This window comes from Ranitomeya imitator, chromosome 4, assembly GCF_032444005.1.
Source record: "Ranitomeya imitator isolate aRanImi1 chromosome 4, aRanImi1.pri, whole genome shotgun sequence".
Lineage (NCBI taxonomy): Eukaryota > Metazoa > Chordata > Amphibia > Anura > Dendrobatidae > Ranitomeya > Ranitomeya imitator.
Window position 1 is genome coordinate 353723723 of NC_091285.1, and position 23044 is coordinate 353746766.

A 23044-nucleotide genomic window follows, 5' to 3' on the forward strand; every position below is an offset into this window, starting at 1 on the left:
ACTTGTAGGCCGAATGCAGTGTTGTTTTCAACAACTACTAAATGAGAGCCAGAAGATTGAAGCAATGGAGAGGAAACCTGGGGAACACCTTGGAGTGCAACACACCGTCTCTACACCCCTGACCCAACTTGTAGGCCGAATGCAGTGTTGTTTTCAACAACTACTAAACGAGAGCCAGAAGATTGAAGCAATGGAGAGGAAACCTGGGGAACACCTTGGAGTGGAACACACCGTCTCTACACCCCTGACCCAACTTGTAGGCCGAATGCAGTGTTGTTTTCAACAACTACTAAACAAGAGCTTTAAGATTGAAGCAATGGAGAGGCAACCTGGGGAACACCTTGGAGTGGAACACACCTTCTCTACACCCCTGACCCAACTTGTAGGCCGAATGCAGTGTTGTTTTCAACAACTACTAAACGAGAGCCAGAAGATTGAAGCAGTGGAGAGGAAACCAGGGGAACACCTTGGAGTGGAACACACCGTCTCTACACCCCTGACCCAACTTGTAGGCCAAATGCAGTGTTGTTTTCAACAACTACTAAACGAGAGCCTTAAGATTGAAGCAATGGAGAGGAAACCTGGGGAACACCTTGGAGTGGAACACACCTTCTCTACACCCCATACCCAACTTGTAGGCCGAATGCAGTGTTGTTTTCAACAACTACTAAACGAGAGCCAGAAGATTGAAGCAATGGAGAGGAAACCTGGGGAACACCTTGGAGTGGAACACACCGTCTCTACACCCCTGACCCAACTTGTAGGCCGAATGCAGTGTTGTTTTCAACAACTACTAAACAAGAGCTTTAAGATTGAAGCAATGGAGAGGCAACCTGGGGAACACCTTGGAGTGGAACACACCTTCTCTACACCCCTGACCCAACTTGTAGGCCGAATGCAGTGTTGTTTTCAACAACTACTAAACAAGAGCTTTAAGATTGAAGCAATGGAGAGGCAACCTGGGGAACACCTTGGAGTGGAACACATCTTCTCAACACCCCTGACCCAACTTGTAGGCCGAATGCAGTGTTGTTTTCAACAACTACTAAACGAGAGCCAGAAGATTGAAGCAATGGAGAGGAAACCTGGGGAACACCTTGGAGTGGAACACACCGTCTCTACACTCCTGACCCAACTTGTAGGCCGAATGCAGTGTTGTTTTCAACAACTACTAAACGAGAGCCAGAAGATTGAAGCAATGGAGAGGCAACCTGGGGAACACCTTGGAGTGGAACACACCGTCTCTACACGCCTGACCCAACTTGTAGGCCGAATGCAGTGTTGTTTTCAACAACTACTAAACGAGAGCCAGAAGATTGAAGCAATGGAGAGGAAACCTGGGGAACACCTTGGAGTGGAACACACCGTCTCTACACCCCTGACCCAACTTGTAGGCCGAATGCAGTGTTGTTTTCAACAACTACTAAACAAGAGCTTTAAGATTGAAGCAATGGAGAGGAAACCTGGGGAACACCTTGGAGTGGAAAACACCGTCTCTACACCCTATACCCAATTTGTAGGCCTAATGCAGTGTAGTTTTCAACAACTATTAAACGAGAGTCAGAAGAACGAAGCAATGGCGAGGAAACCTGGGGAACACCTTGGAGCGGCAGACACCGTTAGTAGGCCCTACCGAAGTAGTAGCCCCAATGCAGTTTTCAAATTCCTAGAGGCTGAAAACAAGACTATTGACGCTCAGCTTTTTTCAAAGGAGGACAGCTGTATTGAGTGGCATAGACAGACACAGGTAGTAGGCCTTAAAACAAAAATGTGGCTGAATGCAGTTTAAAAAAGGTTACAGGGGAACACAGGCAGCAGTAGACAGGTCAGTGGACGCCTAGTGGAAGGAGGGACCGCAGACAGGCTTCGAAGGCCTAACATAATAAAATATGGCTGTAGGCACTTTAAAATTGGTTCCAGGGGTACATGGGCAGCAGTGGTCTGGTCAGTGGAGGACTAGTGGAAGGAGGGACCGCAGACAGGCTTTGAAGGCCTAACATAATAAAATTGGGCTGTAGGCACTTTAAAATTGGTTCCAGGGGCACACGGGCAGCAGTGGTCTGGTCAGTGGAGGACTAGTGGAAGGAGGGACCACAGACAGGCTTCGAAGGCCTAACATAATAAAATTGGGCTGTAGGCACTTTATAATTGGTTCCAGGGGTACACGGGCAGCAGTAGACAGGTCAGTGGAGGCCTAGTGGAAGGAGGGACCGCAGACAGGCTTCGAAGGCCTAACATAATAAAATATGGCTGTAGGCACTTTAAAATTGGTTCCAGGGGCACACGGGCAGCAGTAGACAGGTCAGTGGACGCCTAGTGGAAGGAGGGACCGCAGACAGGCTTCGAAGGCCTAACATAATAAAATTGGGCTGTAGGCACTTTATAATTGGTTCCAGGGGTACACGGGCAGCAGTGGTGTGGTCAGCGGAGTACAATTTGAATTAGGGACTGCAGACAGACTTTGTAGGCTGTCCCCTGTGGACCATGCATCCAACACATTAACCCAGTGCACCGTAATGGACACGTAACTTTTTGTGGACATGCCTACTGGTCCATGCGTCTCTTGTCAGGTGCACCTTTCTACTGTTTGATTGCCTGAGTGCTATGACAATGCAGACTTTTTCATGCCGGTGGAGGGCTGGGATGGCTTTTCTCGCAAAAGAAGTGTCGACTGGGTAGCTTGAACCGTGGTACAGCGTATTTCATCTGGGCTTTATAAATATAAAACAAAGAAAAAAAGTAGGCTCCATGCACTTTCAGCTGGGTCCCAGGGGTACACGGCCAGCATTGGTCTGGCCAGTGGAGAACTATTGGAAGGAGGGACCGCAGACAGGCTTACAAGGCCTAACATAATAAAATTGGGCTGTAGGCACTTTAAAATTGGTTCCAGGGGCACACGGGCAGCAGTAGACAGGTCAGTGGACGCCTAGTGGAAGGAGGGACCGCAGACAGGCTTCGAAGGCCTAACATAATAAAATTGGGCTGTAGGCACTTTAAAATTGGTTCCATGGGCACACGGGCAGCAGTAGACAGGTCAGTGGAGGCCTAGTGGAAGGAGGGACCGCAGACAGGCTTCGAAGGCCTAACATAATAAAATATGGCTGTAGGCACTTTAAAATTGGTTCCAGGGTCACACGGGCAGCAGTAGACAGGTGAGTGGAGGCCTAGTGGAAGGAGGGACCGCAGACAGGCTTCGAAGGCCTAACATAATAAAATTGGGCTGTAGGCACTTTAAAATTGGTTCCAGGGGCACACGGGCAGCAGTAGACAGGTCAGTGGAGTGTTATGGCTGGCAATCAGGCAACACAGCGTGCAGTAATCAGCGCACATACAGAGATCTGGCAATAACCAAAAACAATAGGACGAGCTCTGAGACGTGGAATCTCTGTAGACTGCAGTACCTGATCTATCCTCACACAACTATAAGCAGCAGTGGATTGCGCCTATAACTACCTATGCAACTCGGCACTGCCTGAGGAGCTGACTAGCCTGAAGATAGAAATACAAGCCTGACTTACCTCAGAGAAATACCCCAAAGGAATAGGCAGCCCCCCACATATAATGACTGTTAGCAAGATGAAAAGACAAACGTAGGAATGAAATAGATTCAGCAAAGTGAGGCCCGATATTCTAGACAGAGCGAGGATAGCAAAGAGAACTATGCAGTCTACAAAAAACCCTAAAACGAAAACCACGCAAAGGGGCAAAAAGACCCACCGTGCCGAACTAACAGCACGGCGGTGCACCCCTTTGCTTCTCAGAGCTTCCAGCAAAAGTTAATAGCAAGCTGGACAGAAAAAACAGAAAACAAACTAGAAGCACTTATCTAGCAGAGCAGCAGGCCCAAGGAAAGATGCAGTAGCTCAGATCCAACACTGGAACATTGACAAGGAGCAAGGAAGACAGACTCAGGTGGAGCTAAATAGCAAGGCAGCCAACGAGCTCACCAAAACACCTGAGGGAGGAAGCCCAGAGACTGCAATACCACTTGTGACCACAGAAGTGAATTCAGCCACAGAATTCACAACAGTACCCCCCCCTTGAGGAGGGGTCACCGAACCCTCACCAGAACCCCCAGGCCGACCAGGATGAGCCACATGAAAGGCACGAACAAGATCTGGGGCATGGACATCAGAGGCAAAAACCCAGGAATTATCTTCCTGAGCATAACCCTTCCATTTGACCAGATACTGGAGTTTCCGTCTAGAGACACGAGAATCCAAAATCTTCTCCACAATATACTCCAATTCCCCCTCCACCAAAACAGGGGCAGGAGGCTCCACAGATGGAACCATAGGTGCCACGTATCTCCTCAACAACGACCTATGGAATACATTATGTATGGAAAAGGAGTCTGGGAGGATCAGACGAAAAGACACCGGATTGAGAATCTCAGAAATCCTATACGGACCAATAAAACGAGGTTTAAATTTAGGAGAGGAAACCTTCATAGGAATATGACGAGAAGATAACCAAACCAGATCCCCAACACGAAGTCGGGGTCCCACACGGCGTCTGCAATTAGCGAAAAGCTGAGCCTTCTCCTGGGACAAGGTCAAATTGTCCACTACCTGAGTCCAGATCTGCTGCAACCTGTCCACCACAGAATCCACACCAGGACAGTCCGAAGACTCAACCTGTCCTGAAGAGAAACGAGGATGGAACCCAGAATTGCAGAAAAATGGAGAGACCAAGGTAGCCGAGCTGGCCCGATTATTAAGGGCGAACTCAGCCAACGGCAAAAATGACAGCCAATCATCCTGGTCAGCGGAAACAAAACATCTCAGATATGTTTCCAAGGTCTGATTGGTTCGTTCGGTCTGGCCATTAGTCTGAGGATGGAAGGCCGAGGAGAAAGATAGGTCAATGCCCATCCTACCACAAAAGGCTCGCCAGAACCTCGAGACAAACTGGGAACCTCTGTCAGAAACAATATTCTCAGGAATGCCATGTAAACGAACCACATGCTGGAAGAACAAAGGCACCAAATCAGAGGAGGAAGGCAATTTAACCAAAGGCACCAGATGGACCATTTTAAAAAAGCGATCACAGACCACCCAAATGACCGACATTTTTTGAGAAACGGGAAGGTCAGAAATGAAATCCATCGAAATATGTGTCCAAGGCCTCTTCGGGACCGGCAAGGGCAAAAGCAACCCACTGGCACGTGAACAGCAGGGCTTAGCCCTAGCACAAATTCCACAGGACTGCACAAAAGCACGCACATCCCGCGACAGAGATGGCCACCAGAAGGATCTAGCAACCAACTCCCTGGTACCAAAGATTCCTGGATGACCGGCCAGCACCGAACAATGAAGTTCAGAGATAACTTTACTAGTCCACCTATCAGGGACGAACAGTTTCTCGGCCGGACAACGATCAGGTTTATTAGCCTGAAATTTCTGCAACACTCTCCGCAAATCAGGGGAGATGGCAGACACAATGACTCCTTCCTTGAGGATACTCGCCGGCTCAGATAACCCCGGAGAGTCGGGCACAAAACTCCTAGACAGAGCATCCGCCTTCACATTTTTAGAGCCCGGAAGGTATGAAATCACAAAATCAAAACGAGCAAAAAATAACGACCAACGGGCCTGTCTAGGATTCAAGCGCTTGGCAGACTCAAGATAAGTAAGGTTCTTATGATCAGTCAAAACCACCACGCGATGCTTAGCACCCTCAAGCCAATGACGCCACTCCTCGAATGCCCACTTCATGGCCAGCAACTCTCGGTTGCCCACATCATAATTACGCTCAGCAGCAGAAAATTTCCTGGAAAAGAAAGCACATGGTTTGAACACTGAGCAACCAGAACCTCTCTGTGACAAAACCGCCCCTGCACCAATCTCAGAAGCATCAACCTCGACCTGGAACGGAAGAGAAACATCAGGTTGACACAACACAGGGGCACAGCAAAAACGACGCTTCAACTCCTGAAAAGCTTCCACGGCAGCAGAAGACCAATTAACCAAATCAGCACCCTTCTTGGTCAAATCGGTCAATGGTCTGGCAATGCTAGAAAAATTACAGATGAAGCGACGATAAAAATTAGCAAAGCCCAGGAATTTCTGCAGACTTTTTAGAGATGTCGGCTGAGTCCAATCCTGGATGGCCTGAACCTTAACCGGATCCATCTCGATAGTAGAAGGGGAAAAGATGAACCCCAAAAATGAAACTTTCTGCACACCGAAGAGACACTTTGATCCCTTCACGAACAAGGAATTAGCACGCAGTACCTGGAAAACCATTCTGACTTGCTTCACACGAGACTCCCAATCATCTGAGAAGATCAAAATGTCATCCAAGTAAACAATCAAGAATTTATCCAGATACTCACGGAAAATGTCATGCATAAAAGACTGAAAAACAGATGGAGCATTGGCAAGTCCGAACGGCATCACCAGATACTCAAAATGACCCTCGGGCGTATTAAATGCCGTTTTCCATTCATCTCCCTGCCTGATTCTCACCAGATTATACGCACCACGAAGATCAATCTTAGTAAACCAACTAGCCCCCTTAATCCGAGCAAACAAGTCAGAAATCAATGGCAAGGGATACTGAAACTTAACAGTGATCTTATTAAGAAGGTGGTAATCAATACACGGTCTTAGCGAACCATCCTTCTTGGCTACAAAAAAGAACCCTGCTCCCAATGGTGACGACGATGGGCGAATATGTCCCTTCTCCAGGGACTCCTTCACATAACTGCGCATAGCGGTGTGTTCAGGTACGGACAAATTAAATAAACGACCCTTAGGGAATTTACTACCAGGAATCAAATCGATAGCACAATCACAATTCCTATGCGGAGGTAGGGCATCAGACTTGGACTCTTCAAATACATCCTGAAAGTCCGACAAGAACTCTGGGATGTCAGAAAGAATGGATGACGAAATAGACAAAAATGGAACATCACCATGTACTCCCTGACAACCCCAGCTGGTTACCGACATAGAGTTCCAATCCAATACTGGATTATGGGTTTGTAGCCATGGCAACCCCAACACGACCACATCATGCAAATTATGCAGTACCAGAAAGCGAATAACTTCCTGATGTGCAGGAGCAATGCACATGGTCAGCTGGGCCCAGTACTGAGGCTTATTCTTGGCCAAAGGTGTAGCATCAATTCCTCTCAACGGAATAGGACACCGCAAAGGCTCCAAGAAAAATCCACAACGTTTAGCATAATCCAAATCCATCAGATTCAGGGCAGCGCCTGAATCCACAAACGCCATGACAGAATACGATGACAAAGAGCACATTAAGGTAATGGACAAAAGGAATTTGGACTGTACAGTACCAATAACGGCAGAGCTATCGAACCGCCTAGTGCGTTTAGGACAATTAGAAATAGCATGAGTAGAATCACCACAATAGAAACACAGTCTGTTCAGACGTCTGTGTTCTTGCCGTTCTACTTTAGTCATAGTCCTGTCGCACTGCATAGGCTCAGGTTTACTCTCAGACAATACCGCCAGATGGTGCACAGATTTACGCTCGCGCAAGCGACGACCGATCTGAATGGCCAAGGACATAGACTCATTCAAACCAGCAGGCATAGGAAATCCCACCATTACATCCTTAAGAGCTTCAGAGAGACCCTTTCTGAACAAAGCCGCTAGTGCAGATTCATTCCACAGAGTGAGTACTGACCACTTCCTAAATTTCTGACAATATACTTCTACATCATCCTGACCCTGGCATAAAGCCAGCAGATTTTTCTCAGCCTGATCCACTGAATTAGGCTCATCGTAAAGCAATCCCAGCGCCTGGAAAAATGCATCAACATTACTCAATGCAGAATCTCCTGGTGCAAGAGAAAACGCCCAGTCCTGTGGGTCGCCGCGCAAAAAAGAAATAATAATCAAAACCTGTTGAATAGGATTACCAGAAGAATGAGGTTTCAAGGCCAAAAATAGCTTACAATTATTTCTGAAGCTCAGGAATTTAGTTCTGTCACCAAAAAACAAATCAGGAATCGGAATTCTTGGTTCTAGCATCGATTTCTGATCAATAGTATCTTGAATCTTTTGTACATTTACAACGAGATTATCCATTGAGGAGCACAGAGCCTGAATATCCATGTCCACAGCTGTGTCCTGAAGCACTCTAATGTCTAGGGGAAAAAAAAGACTGAAGACAGAGCTAAGAAAAAAAAATGCTGTCAGGATTTCTTTTTTCCCTCAATTGGGAATCATTGGTGAGGCTCCTTGTACTGTTATGGCTGGCAATCAGGCAACACAGCGTGCAGTAATCAGCGCACATACAGAGATCTGGCAATAACCAAAAACAATAGGACGAGCTCTGAGACGTGGAATCTCTGTAGACTGCAGTACCTGATCTATCCTCACACAACTATAAGCAGCAGTGGATTGCGCCTATAACTACCTATGCAACTCGGCACTGCCTGAGGAGCTGACTAGCCTGAAGATAGAAATACAAGCCTGACTTACCTCAGAGAAATACCCCAAAGGAATAGGCAGCCCCCCACATATAATGACTGTTAGCAAGATGAAAAGACAAACGTAGGAATGAAATAGATTCAGCAAAGTGAGGCCCGATATTCTAGACAGAGCGAGGATAGCAAAGAGAACTATGCAGTCTACAAAAAACCCTAAAACGAAAACCACGCAAAGGGGCAAAAAGACCCACCGTGCCGAACTAACAGCACGGCGGTGCACCCCTTTGCTTCTCAGAGCTTCCAGCAAAAGTTAATAGCAAGCTGGACAGAAAAAACAGAAAACAAACTAGAAGCACTTATCTAGCAGAGCAGCAGGCCCAAGGAAAGATGCAGTAGCTCAGATCCAACACTGGAACATTGACAAGGAGCAAGGAAGACAGACTCAGGTGGAGCTAAATAGCAAGGCAGCCAACGAGCTCACCAAAACACCTGAGGGAGGAAGCCCAGAGACTGCAATACCACTTGTGACCACAGAAGTGAATTCAGCCACAGAATTCACAACAGTGGAGGCCTAGTGGAAGGAGGGACCGCAGACAGGCTTCGAAGGCCTAACATAATAAAATTGGGCTGTAGGCACTTTAAAATTGGTTCCAGGGGTACACAGGCAGCAGTAGACAGGTCACTGGAGGTCTAGTGGAAGGAGGGACCGCAAACAGGCTTCGAAGGCCTAACATAATAAAATATGGCTGTAGGCACTTTAAAATTGGTTCCAGGGGCACACGGGCAGCAGTAGACAGGTGAGTGGAGGCCTAGTGGAAGGAGGGACCGCAGACAGGCTTCGAAGGCCTAACATAATAAAATTGGGCTGTAGGCACTATCAAAATTGGTTCCAGGGGCACACGGGCAGCAGTAGACAGGTCAGTGGAGGCCTAGTGGAAGGAGGGACCGCAGACAGGCTTCGAAGGCCTAACATAATAAAATTGGGCTGCAGGCACTTTAAAATTGGTTCCAGGGGCACACGGGCAGCAGTAGACAGGTCACTGGAGGCCTAGTGGAAGGAGGGACTGCAGACAGGCTTCGAAGGCCTAACATAATAAAATTGGGCTGTAGGCACTTTCAGCTGGGTTCCAGGGGTACACGGGCAGCAGTGGTCTGGTCAGTGGAGGACTAGTGGAAGGAGGGACCGCAGACAGGCTTCGAAGGCCTAACATAATAACATTGGGCTGTAGGCACTTTATAATTGGTTCCAGGGGTACACAGGCAGCAGTGGTCTGGTCAGTGGAGGACTAGTGGAAGGAGGGACCGCAGACAGGCTTCGAAGGCCTAACATAATAACATTGGGGTGTAGGCACTTTAAAATTGGTTCCAGGGGCACACGGGCAGCAGTAGACAGGTCAGTGGAGGCCTAGTGGAAGGAGGGACCGCAGACAGGCTTCGAAGGCCTAACATAATAAAATTGGGCTGTAGGCACATTAAAATTGGTTCCAGGGGTACACGGGCAGCAGTAGACAGGTCAGTGGAGGCCTAGTGGAAGGAGGGACTGCAGACAGGCTTCGAAGGCCTAACATAATAAAATGTGGCTGTAGGCACTTTAAAATTGGTTTCAGGGGCACACGGGCAGCAGTAGACAGGTCAGTGGAGGCCTAGTGGAAGGAGGGACCGCAGACAGGCTTCGAAGGCCTAACATAATAAAATTTGGCTGTAGGCACTTTGAATTCTCTTGCAGGGGTACACAGGCAGCATTGGTGTTGTCAGCGTAGGCCGATTGTAATGAGTGTCTGCCAGTTAGTAGTCCCAAACAATAAATACATGTTAATGTCTCGCATTACAACAAAACGAAAACACAAAAGGGTGCAATCATTAGGTACAGGGGTGGGCTCCTCTGCGTAGTTTCAGACCTAGTAATTTGGCGCAAAGTATTTACTTGGGTAAATATAGGACACGGCCCCTGACTATGTTAAGTACCATCATACATGTCAACACAATGGTATTGTCAGTGGCAGGAATTTAAGGATGTCAGCGCATAGACTAAACATTGGTGGAACTGTGAGAGATAATTGTGCAAGCGGTAGAGCAATGTTTGAGCTGGGGGTGGGGGAACTCTCTTGTGGCTGGCGGTACAGGCCCAGGGCCCCTCATGTTACAACAGTGTGTCTGACGTTGGGTGCGCACCACCACTGCCAGAGACACTTTATTGTACTATGAGGGACCCAGTGGCAGTGCCGTCGACCAACAGCGGGCACACCCACCTCTTCAGACAAACAGCACTCTCACGGGTGCTTGCGCCAAGTGGCGATACCACGGCCCCGTGTGGGCAGTTTGGCCATTTAGGGAGGTGTAAGCATGTCGTATGCTGGACAATCAGCTGCTGCAAATTACAAGATTGGTAAAGTCATTCAGAGTAGTCCACAGGCAATACCTTTTCCTAGGAAAGCTAGGTGTCGGCCGGGCAAGGTGGGGCAAAAGAATTCGAAATCCAGTTGTGGTTCATTTTAATGAAGGTTAGATCATCAACATTTTGGGTAGCCAGACGAGTCCTTTTTTCGGTTAATATTGAACCTGCAGCACTGAATACTCTTTCTGATAGGACACTAGCTGCCGGGCAAGCAAGCTCCTGCAATGCATATTCTGCCAATTCTGCCAATTCTGGCCAGGTGTCTAATTTGGATGCCCAGTAATCAAATGGGAATGACGGTTGAGGTAGAACATCGATAAGGGATGAAAAATAGTTAGTAACCATACTGGACAAATTTTGTCTCCTGTCACTTTGAATTGATGCAGCAGTACCTGTCCTGTCTGCGGTCATAGCAAAATCACTCCACAACCTGGTCAGAAAACCCCTCTGTCCAACGCCACTTCTGATTTCTGCACCTCTAACACTTCTGGTCTGCTGCCCCCTGCAGCTCGTGTGAGAACGATCACGGGCGCTGTGTGCTGGGAATGCCTGAAGCAAACGGTCAACGTCCTCCTCCTCCTGTTCGCCCGCTACCTCGTCCTGTACACTGCCCTGACCAGACAATGGCTGACTGTCATCAAGGCTTTCCTCTTCCTCGGCTGCAGATGCCTGCTCCTTTATGTGCGTCAAACTTTGCATCAGCAGACGCATTAGGGGGATGCTCATGCTTATTATGGCGTTGTCTGCACTAACCAGCCGTGTGCATTCCTCAAAACACTGAAGGACTTGACACATGTCTTGTATCTTCGACCACTGCACACCTGACAACTCCATGTCTGCCATCCTACTGCCTGCCCGTGTATGTGTATCCTCCCACAAAAACATAACAGCCCGCCTCTGTTCGAACAGTCTCTGAAGCATGTGCAGTGTGGAGTTCCACCTTGTTGCAACGTCTATGATTAGGCGATGCTGGGGAAGGTTCAAAGACCGCTGATAGGTCTGCATACGGCTGGAGTGTACGGGCGAACGGCGGATATGTGAGCAAAGTCCGCACACTTTGAGGAGCAGGTCGGATAACCCCAGATAACTTTTCAGGAAGCACTGCACCACCAGGTTTAAGGTGTGAGCCAGGCAAGGAATGTGTTTCAGTTGGGAAAGGGAGATGGAAGCCATGAAATTCCTTCCATTATCACTCACTACCTTGCCTGCCTCAAGAACTACTGTGCCCAGCCACGACTGCGTTTCTCTCTGCAAGAACTCGGACAGAACTTCTGCGGTGTGTCTGTTGTCGCCCAAACACTTCATAGCCAATACAACCAAAGATCTCAAATTTGGACTCATCAGACCAAAGCACCGATTTCCACTGGTCTAATGTCCATTCCTTGTGTTCTTTAGCCCAAACAAGTCTCTTCTGCTTGTTGCCTGTCCTTAGCAGTGGTTTCCTAGCAGCTATTTTACAACGAAGGCCTGCTGCACAAATTCTCCTCTTAGCAGTTGTTGTAGAGATGTGTCTGCTGCTAGAACTCTGTGTGGCATTGACCTGGTCTCTAATCTGAGCTGCTGTTAACCTGCGATTTCTGAGGCTGGTGACTCGGATAAACTTATCCTCAGAAGCAGAGATGACTCTTGGTCTTCCTTTCCTGGGGCTGTCCTCATGTGAGCCAGTTTCTTTGTAGTGCTTGATGGTTTTTGCCACTGAACTTGGGGACACTTTCAAAGTTTACGCAATTTTTCGGACTGACTGACTTTCATTTCTTAAAGTAATGATGGCCACTCATTTTTCTTTACTTAGCTGTTTTTTTCTTGCCATAATACAAATTCTAACAGTCTATTCAGTAGGACTATCAGCTGTGTATCCACCAGATTTCTGCACAACACAACTGATGGTCCCAACCCCATTTATAAGGCAAGAAATCCCACTTATTAAACCTGACAGGGCACACATGTTAAGTGAAAACCATTCCCGGTGACTACCTCTTGAAGCTCATCAAGAGAATGCCAAGAGTGTGCAAAGCAGTCATCAAAGCAAAAGGTGGCTACTTTGAAGAACCTAGAATATAAGACATAATTTCAGTTGTTTCACACTTTTTTGCTAAGTATATAATTCCACATGTGTTAATTCATAGTTTTGATGCCTTCAGTGTGAATGTACAATTTTCATAGTCATCAAAATACAGAAACATGTATAAATGAGAAGGTGTGTCCAAACTTTTGGTCTGTACTGTACGTCACACAAAATACTTAATAAGTAACATTTCCCACATGTCTACTTTACATCAGCACAATTTTGGAACTAAAATTTTTTTTGTTAGGGAGTTTTAAAGGTTAAAAGTTGACCAGCAATTTCTAATTTTTACAACACCATTGTTTTAGGGACCACATCACATTTGAAGTCATTTTGAGGGGCCTATATGATAGAAAATAACCAAGTGTGACACCATTCTAAAAACTGCACCCCTCAAGGTGCTCAAAATTTTATTCAAGAAGTTTATTAACCCTTCAGGTGTTTCACAGGAATTTTTGGAATGCTTTAAAAAAAATGAACATTTAACTTTTTTTTCACAAAAAATTTAATTCAGTTCCAATTTGTTTTATTTTACCAAGGGTAGCAGGAGAAAACGGACCCCAAACATTATTGTACAATTTATCCTGAGTACGCCGATACCCCATATGTGGGGGTAAACCACTGTTTGGGCGCATGGCAAAGCTCGGAAGGGAAGGTGCGCCATTTGACTTTTCAATGCAAAATTGACTGGAATTGAGATGGTATTCTATGTTGCGTCTCAAGAGCCACTGATGTGCCTAAACATTGAAACCTCCCACAAGTGACACAATTTTGGAAAGTAGACCCCCTAAGGAACTTATCTAGTTGTGTGGTGAGCACATTGACCCACCAAGTGCTTCACAGAAGTTTATGATGCAGAGACGTAAAAATAAAAAATCATATTTTTTCACAAAAATGATCTTTTTGCCCCCAATTTTTTTATTTTCCCAAGGGTAAATGAAGAAATTGGACCACAAAAGTTGTTGTGCAATTTGTCCTGAGTACGCTGATACTCGCTCGGAAGGGAAGGAGCGCCATTTGACTTTTCAATGCAAAATTGACAGGAATTTAAATGGGATGCCATGTTGCATTTGGAGAGCCCCTGATGTGTCTAAACATTGAAACCCACCACAAGTGACACCATTTTGGAAAGTAGACCCCCTAAGGAACTTATCTAGATGTGTTGTGAGAGCTTTGAAAACACTTGGGGGTGTTTCACTACAGTTTATAATGCAGAGCTGTGAAATTAAAAAAATCTTTTTTTTCACAAAAAAACCCTAGTTTTTTATTTTCCCAAGGGTAAGAGGAGAAATTGGACCACAAAAGTTGTTCTCCAATTTGTCCTGAATACGCTGCTACCTCATATGTCGGAGGGAATCACCGTTTGGGCGCATGGCAGAGCTCGGAAGGGAAGGAGCGCAGTGTGGAATGCAGACTTCGATGGAATGGTCTGCAGGCATCACATTGCGTTTGCAGAGCCCCTAATGTACCTAAACAGTAGAAACCCCCCACAAGTGATCCCATATTGGAAACTAGACCCCCAAGGAACTTATCTAGATGTTTTGTGAGAACTTTGAACCCCCAAGTGTTTCACTACTGTTTATAACGCAGAGTCGTGAAAAGAAAAAAAAAATTTTCCCACAAAAATGTTTTTTAGCCCCCCAAATTTTTATTTTCCCAAGGGTAGCAAGAGAAATTGAACCCCATAAGTTGTTGTCCAATTTGTCGTGAGTACGCTGATACCCCATATGTTGGGGTAAATCCTTGTTTGGGCACACGGGAGAGCTCGGAAGGGAAGGAGCACTGTTTTACTTTTTCAACGCAGAATTGGCTGGAATTGAGATGAGATGCCATGTCGCGTTTGGAGAGCCCTGATGTACCTAAACAGTGGAAACCCGTAATTCTAACTGAACATCCCAACTGTAAATGTAATCCAAACCCTAACTTTAGCCTCAACCCTAACTGTAGCCCTAACCCTAACCTTAGCCCCAACCCTAACCCTAACTTTTGCCCCAACCCCAACTGTAGCCCTAACCCTAGCTTTAGCCCCAACACTAACCCTAACTTTAGCCCCAACCCTAACCCTAACTTTAGCCCCAACCCCAACTGTAGCCCTAACCCTAACTTTAGCCCCAACCCTAACCCTAACTTTAGCCCCAGCCCTAACCCTAACTTCAGTCCCAACCCTAGCTGTAGCCCTAACCCTAGCCCCAACCCTAACCCTAGCCCTAACCCTAGCCCCAACCCTAACCCTAGCCCTAACCCTAGCCCCAACCCTAACCCTTGCCCCAACCCTATGCCTAACCCTAACCCTCGCCCTAACCCTAGCCCTAACCCTAGCCCTTATGGGAAAATGGAAATAAATACATTTTTTTATTTTATTATTTTTATCTAACTAAGGGGGGGATTTTAGCGGATTTTTATGATTGGCAGCTGTCATACACTAAAAGACGCTGTTTATTGCAAAAAATTGTTTTTGCATCTCCACATTTTGAGAGCTATATTTTTTGACGTTTTTATTGGTATCATTTTCGGACACATGACATTTTTTGATCTCTTTTTATTCCGATTTTTGGGAGGCAGGATGACCAAAAACCAGCTATTCGTGAATTTCTTTTTGGGGGGCGTTTATACCGTTTATACACGTTTAGTAAAATTGATAAAGCAGTTTTATTATTTGGGTCAGAACGATTACAGCCATATCTCATTTATATCTTTTTTTATGTTTTGGTGCTTTTATACGATAAAAACTATTTTATAGAAAAATAATTATTTTTGCATTGCTTTATTCTGAGGACTGTAACCTTTTTATTTTTTTGCTGATGATGCTGTATTGTGGCTCGTTTTTTGCTGGACAAGATGACGTTTTCAGCGGTACCATGGTTATTTATATCAGTCTTTTTGATCGCGTGTTATTCCACTTTTTGTTCAGCCGTATGATAACAAAGCATTGTTTTTTGCCTCGTTTTTTTTGTGACGGCGTTCACTGAAGGGGTTAACTAGTGGGACAGTTTTACAGGTGGGGTCGTTACGGATGCGGCGATACTAAATATGTGTACTTTTATTTTTTTATTATTTAGATAAAGCAATGTATTTATGGGAGCAATATTTTTTTTTTACTTAGAATTTCTTTTTTACACATCCCCCAGGGGGGACATCACACTGCACAGCACTGTGTAAGATCAGCGATCTGACAAGCAGGGCTGCAGGCTTACCAGCGCCTGTTCTGAGCAGGCGCTTGTAAGCCACCTCCCTGCAGGACCCGGAAGTAACCCCATGGCCATTTTGGATCTGGGGCCTGCAGGGAGGAGACGCTCGGTACAAGGTGAGCACATCGCCTTGTACCGAGGGTCTCAGGGAAGCATGCAGGGAGCCCCCTCCCTGCGCGATGCTTCCCTATGCCTCTCGGAATGCTGCAATCATGTTTTATCGCAGTGTTTCGGGGGTTAATGTGCCAGGAGCGGTCCAAGACCGCTTCTGGCACACAGTGCCGGATGTCAGCTGCGATAGTCAGCTGACACCCGGCCGCGATCGACTGCGCTCCCCCCGTGAGTGCGTCCGATTGCATATGACATACCATCCCATCACTGGGAATTAAGTCCCAGGTCACCTCGACGGGATAGAACGTCATATGAGATTAAGGGGTTAAAGTAAAAACTATGAGTAGCTCTAATACACAGAGCAGGACTATTTATTTTAACTACTATTGCTGATTTTCGCTCATAAACACCGATGAAACATGGATTAAAAAAAAAACCTGACATGTGAATGATATTTTTTATAGGCTGATCTGGATGGACAAATGTCTTTTTTTTTGGAATTGCTAACTATGTTATTATGTAATGATGTCTTAGAGATACAGCTATTTTTTTTAATTTTGTTACTATGTTTAAAAAGCCATCATTATTTAATTTTCTAGACAACTTAGTCATATGTTGTTTTTTTTGTGGGGGATGGGTTGTGTTTTTAATTGTGTCATTTTGGCGTGCCTATGATATGTTGATTATTTATTATTATTCTTTGTTTTACTTTTTATATTAGTCTCGCTAGAGAATTTTAACTTAATGAGCTTGAGTCTTCATATAATACACTAAACTACATCTGTACAGCAGTGTTTTATGCCTGTCAACACGAGAATATACTATTAAAACCAGCCAGAGTCTAATAGTAGGATTAATATGGTAGCAATGCCCTCCCACACTTTTATAATGACAATGCATCTGCACCCCCACGTTATGTCATAGCAGACATTGGGCTTTCAGAGGAAGCCTTTTCCCTCTATCTTACAAATTAAATGCCTCTGTAACTGTTGACTGTAGCTTTTAAGTGGTTAAACTGCTGGAATAAGTGTTCTGCCTGATCACTACGGTTTCAGCAGGCTCCTGACTATGAATATCATGGGTACGCAGTGCACACACCTATATATCGGTCACTTTACTGGTGATCATCAGATAGGTCATGTAGTGGAAATCTATGAGCAGGAGAGCCACCCAAGCGCTGTGAGTGCCGGCACTAGATTTGGTGTGCAGTATACCAGCTTTGTGAATGATATGTTGGCAGCAGTAAAACCAATTATTTTCCCATTAGAAATGTTAAAAGTAAAATTTTTGTTTCAGTAAAAATGACTGGACTTTTAAACTAAACCAGGTTTATGCTGATAATAATAAAGTAGATGAATTAAAAAGCATCTAAAATGTTGGGATAGTGTTAAAGAGAAACAGTCAACAGATTTTTGTTATGTAATCCGAGAGCAGCATGCTGTAGAGGCAGAGAGCCTGATTTCACATATTGGACTACTTGGTGTAGTTTTAATCTCTGTTTTCTCTGCTATAGATATAACAGTGGTCAGAGTGCTGATGTCACAATTTTGTACTGGGCTTTCCCAGGGCAATGAGCTCCTTCCCAGTCCCTCAAGCTACGAGGACCCTAGGCTATCCCTGTTCACCAGATTACCTGTGATGGTGGAGATGCTGGGGTCTCGTACCTTGCTATGCTCCAATATGCATGCTGATCTGTTCCTCCCCTATCCAGGGAGTAAAGTGACAGGAGTGTATAAGATAACACAAAACCTGACAGACAGGGGAAACAGACAGGGATAAAAAAAACTACAAGCATACAAAGACACTCACAAAACAACTGATTGGAATCTCCTGTTGATAAAACACTGATTGTATTGAAACTGCAGCACACAACTTAATAAGTGACACATTGCTGAAATCAGGCTTTCTTCCCTTATATTATGTTGCTCTGAGATTAAATAGTAAAGCCCTGCTGACATAATCTCTTTAACAAATGGCAGGACAATTATGTGGTACTGATGAAAAACAGTTGCAGGGTCAGTTTTTATTATGTACCTTGACTATATATAAAACAAGCATGTTAGAGAGGCAGAGCCTCTCAGGAGAAAAGATAGTCAGGTTAGGTTCACCAATCTGTGAACAACTGCATGTAAAAATTGTGCAACCATTTTACAAAAATGTTCCTCATTGTAAAATTGCAAAGAATTGGAATATGTCCATCTATACAGTATAAAATAATAACAAAGATGTTTGATCTACATTTTACACAGTAATTTGCTTGCTATCTTTAATACAGAATAAAGTTGCTGGATTATGTGGAAACAGTAATGGTGATATGAAGGATGATTTCACAGCAAGAAATGGCATCAAGGTAACAAGAGCAGTAGACATGGGTTACAGCTGGAATGAAGTCTCAACTTGTTTAGACACAGAAGCTCAAAAATTCCCATGTGATATTAATCCTTACTGCAAACCCCGGGCACAGAGAAAATGTCAAATAATAAAAGATGCTGCATTCAAAGACTGCCACTCAAAAGTAAGATTTTCTTGTGGATTTTTAAGTGATCATCCTAAAAAGTGATCACCTGTTAGAGTATACATCAAATTTTATTGAAGAAACCTCCCAATGATAACAGTATAATCTCCAAAATGAATAAAAACTCAAAATGCACTGTTACAAATTATTAGGCACAGTAGAATTTCTACACATTTGAGATGTTTTAAAGAACTGAAAATGCTCATTTGTGGAATTTGCAGCATTAGGAGGTCACATTCACTGACCAAAAAAGCTATTTAACTCCAAAACATCCTAACAGGCCAAGTTACATGTTAACATAGGACCCTGTTATGTTTGCTAATGACAGGTGTTATGAAGGCAATCCAGAAACACAGTGTGCTTAGCGATCAGAGCGCACACAGTGATCTGACAAATACCCAAAAATACAAGAACGAGCTCTGAGACGTGGAAACTCTGTAGACTGCAAACCTGATCCTATCCTAAACACAACTAAAAGCGGCTGTGGATTGCGCCTAACAACTACCTAGGCAACTCGGCACAGCCTAAGAAACTAGCTAGCCTGAAGATAGAAAAATAGGCCTGACTTGCCCCAGAGAAATTCCCCAAAGGAAAAGGCAGCCCCCCACATATAATGACTGTGAGTAAGATGAAAAGACAAAACGTAGGGATGAAATAGATTCAGCAAAGTGGGGCCCGATATTCTAGGACAGAGCGAGGACAGTAAAGCGAACTTTGCAGTCTACAAAAAACCCTAAAGCAAAACCACGCAAAGGGGGCAAAAAAAAACCACCGTGCCGAACTAACGGCACGGCGGTACACCCTTTGCGTCTCAGAGCTTCCAGCAAAACAAAAGACAAGCTGGACAGAAAAAAAGCAACAAAAAAGCAAAAAGCACTTAGCTATACAGAGCAGCAGGTCACAGGAACAATCAGGAGAAGCTCAGATCCAACACTGAAACATTGACAAGGAGCAAGGATAGCAGCATCAGGCGGGGTTAAGTAATGAAGCAGTTAACGAGCTCACCAGAACACCTGAGGGAGGAAGCTCAGAAGCTGCAGTACCACTTGTGACCACAGGAGTGAATTCAGCCACAGAATTCACAACAGTACCCCCCCCTTGAGGAGGGGTCACCGAACCCTCACCAGAGCCCCCAGGGCGACCAGGATGAGCCGCATGAAAGGCACGAACAAGATCGGAAGCATGAACATCAGAGGCAAAAACCCAGGAATTATCTTCCTGAGCATAACCCTTCCATTTAACCAGATACTGGAGTTTCCGTCTAGAAACACGAGAATCCAAAATCTTCTCCACAATATACTCCAATTCCCCCTCCACCAAAACCGGGGCAGGAGGCTCAACAGATGGAACCATAGGTGCCACGTATCTCCGCAACAACGACCTATGGAATACATTATGTATGGAAAAGGAGTCTGGGAGGGTCAAACGAAAAGACACAGGATTGAGAACCTCAGAAATCCTATACGGACCAATAAAACGAGGTTTAAATTTAGGAGAGGAAACCTTCATAGGAATATGACGAGAAGATAACCAAACCAGATCCCCAACACGAAGTCGGGGACCCACACGGCGTCTGCGATTAGCGAAAAGCTGAGCCTTCTCCTGGGACAAGATCAAATTATCCACTACCTGAGTCCAGATCTGCTGCAACCTATCCACCAGAGAATCCACACCAGGACAGTCCGAAGACTCAACCTGTCCTGAAGAGAAACGAGGATGGAACCCAGAATTGCAAAAAAATGGAGAAACCAAGGTAGCCGAGCTGGCCCGATTATTAAGGGCGAACTCAGCCAACGGCAAAAAGGACACCCAATCATCCTGGTCTGCAGAAACAAAACATCTCAGATATGTTTCCAAGGTCTGATTGGTTCGTTCGGTCTGGCCATTAGTCTGAGGATGGAAGGCCGAGGAAAAGGATAGGTCAATGCCCATCCTACCACAAAAGGCTCGCCAAAACCTTGAAACAAACTGGGAACCTCTGTCAGAAACAATATTCTCAGGAATGCCATGCAACCGAACCACATGCTGAAAGAACAAAGGTACCAAATCAGAGGAGGAAGGCAATTTAGCCAAGGGCACCAGATGGACCATTTTAGAAAAGCGATCACAGACCACCCAAATGACTGACATCTTTTGAGAAACGGGAAGGTCAGAAATGAAATCCATCGAAATATGTGTCCAAGGCCTCTTTGGGACCGGCAAGGGCAAAAGCAACCCACTGGCACGAGAACAGCAGGGCTTAGCCCTAGCACAAATCCCACAGGACTGCACAAAAGTACGTACATCCCGTGACAGAGATGGCCACCAGAAGGATCTAGCCACTAACTCTCTGGTACCAAAGATTCCAGGATGACCAGCCAACACCGAACAATGAAGTTCAGAGATAAGTTTATTAGTCCACCTATCAGGGACGAACAGTTTCTCTGCTGGACAACGATCAGGTTTATTCGCCTGAAATTTTTGCAGCACCCGCCGCAAATCAGGGGAGATGGCAGACACAATGACTCCTTCCTTGAGGATACCCGCTGGCTCAGATAAACCCAGAGAGTCGGGCACAAAACTCCTAGACAGAGCATCCGCCTTCACATTTTTAGAGCCCGGAAGGTACGAAATCACAAAGTCGAAGCGGGCAAAAAATAATGACCAACGGGCCTGTCTAGGATTCAAGCGCTTGGCAGACTCGAGATAAGTCAAGTTCTTATGATCAGTCAATACCACCACGCGATGCTTAGCTCCTTCAAGCCAATGACGCCACTCCTCGAATGCCCACTTCATGGCCAGCAACTCTCGATTGCCCACATCATAATTACGCTCAGCGGGCGAAAACTTCCTGGAAAAGAAAGCACATGGTTTCATCACTGAGCAATCAGAACCTTTCTGTGACAAAACCGCCCCTGCTCCAATCTCAGAAGCATCAACCTCGACCTGGAACGGAAGAGAAACATCTGGCTGACACAACACAGGGGCAGAACAAAAACGACGCTTCAACTCCTGAAAAGCTTCCACAGCAGCAGAAGACCAATTAACCAAATCAGCACCCTTCTTGGTCAAATCGGTCAATGGTTTGGCAATGCTAGAAAAATTACAGATGAAGCGACGATAAAAATTAGCAAAGCCCAGGAACTTTTGCAGACTTTTCAGAGATGTCGGCTGAATCCAATCCTGGATGGCTTGGACCTTAACTGGATCCATCTCGATAGTAGAAGGGGTAAAGATGAACCCCAAAAATGAAACTTTCTGCACACCGAAGAGACACTTTGATCCCTTCACAAACAAAGAGTTAGCACGCAGGACCTGAAAAACCATTCTGACCTGCTTCACATGAGACTCCCAATCATCTGAGAAGATCAAAATGTCATCCAAGTAAACAATCAGGAATTTATCCAGATACTCACGGAAGATGTCATGCATAAAAGACTGAAACACAGATGGAGCATTGGCAAGTCCGAACGGCATCACCAGATACTCAAAATGACCCTCGGGCGTATTGAATGCAGTTTTCCATTCATCTCCTTGCCTGATTCTCACCAGATTATACGCACCACGAAGATCTATCTTAGTGAACCAACTAGCCCCCTTAATCCGAGCAAACAAGTCAGATAACAATGGCAAGGGATACTGAAATTTAACAGTGATCTTATTAAGAAGGCGGTAATCAATACACGGTCTCAGCGAACCATCCTTCTTGGCTACAAAGAAAAACCCTGCTCCCAGTGGTGATGACGATGGGCGAATATGTCCCTTCTCCAGGGATTCCTTCACATAACTGCGCATAGCGGCGTGTTCGGGCATGGATAAATTAAATAATCGACCTTTAGGGAATTTACTACCAGGAATCAAATTGATAGCACAATCACAATCCCTATGCGGAGGTAGAGCATCGGACTTGGGCTCTTCAAATACATCCTGATAATCAGACAAGAACTCTGGGACCTCAGAAGGGGTGGATGACGAAATCGACAAAAATGGAACATCACCATGTACCCCCTGACAACCCCAGCTGGATACCGACATGGAATTCCAATCCAATACTGGATTATGGGTTTGTAGCCATGGCAACCCCAACACGACCACATCATGCAGATTATGCAACACCAGAAAGCGAATAACTTCCAGATGTGCAGGAGCCATGCACATGGTCAGCTGGGCCCAGTATTGAGGCTTATTCTTGGCCAAAGGTGTAGCATCAATTCCTCTCAATGGAATAGGACACCGCAAAGGCTCCAAGAAAAACCCACAACGTTTAGCATAATCCAAATCCATCAGATTCAGGGCAGCGCCCGAATCCACAAACGCCATGACAGAAAACGACGACAAAGAGCATATCAAGGTAATGGACAGAAGGAATTTGGACTGTACAGTA

General features: G+C 45.5%; 1 protein-coding gene across 22 annotated transcripts in view; it reads left to right on the top strand.

Annotated features, from left to right (window-relative positions):
• The window catches only part of LOC138676110 (mucin-19), a 769116-nt gene that overhangs the window by 388782 nt on the left and 357290 nt on the right, over positions 1 to 23044 (top strand). For all 22 annotated transcript variants that reach the window (XM_069765013.1, XM_069765031.1, XM_069765021.1 and 19 more), the window contains one exon: positions 18442 to 18681. In XM_069765013.1, coding sequence (XP_069621114.1) covers positions 18442 to 18681 — 240 coding nt within the window. The remainder of the gene's footprint in view (positions 1 to 18441; positions 18682 to 23044) is intronic.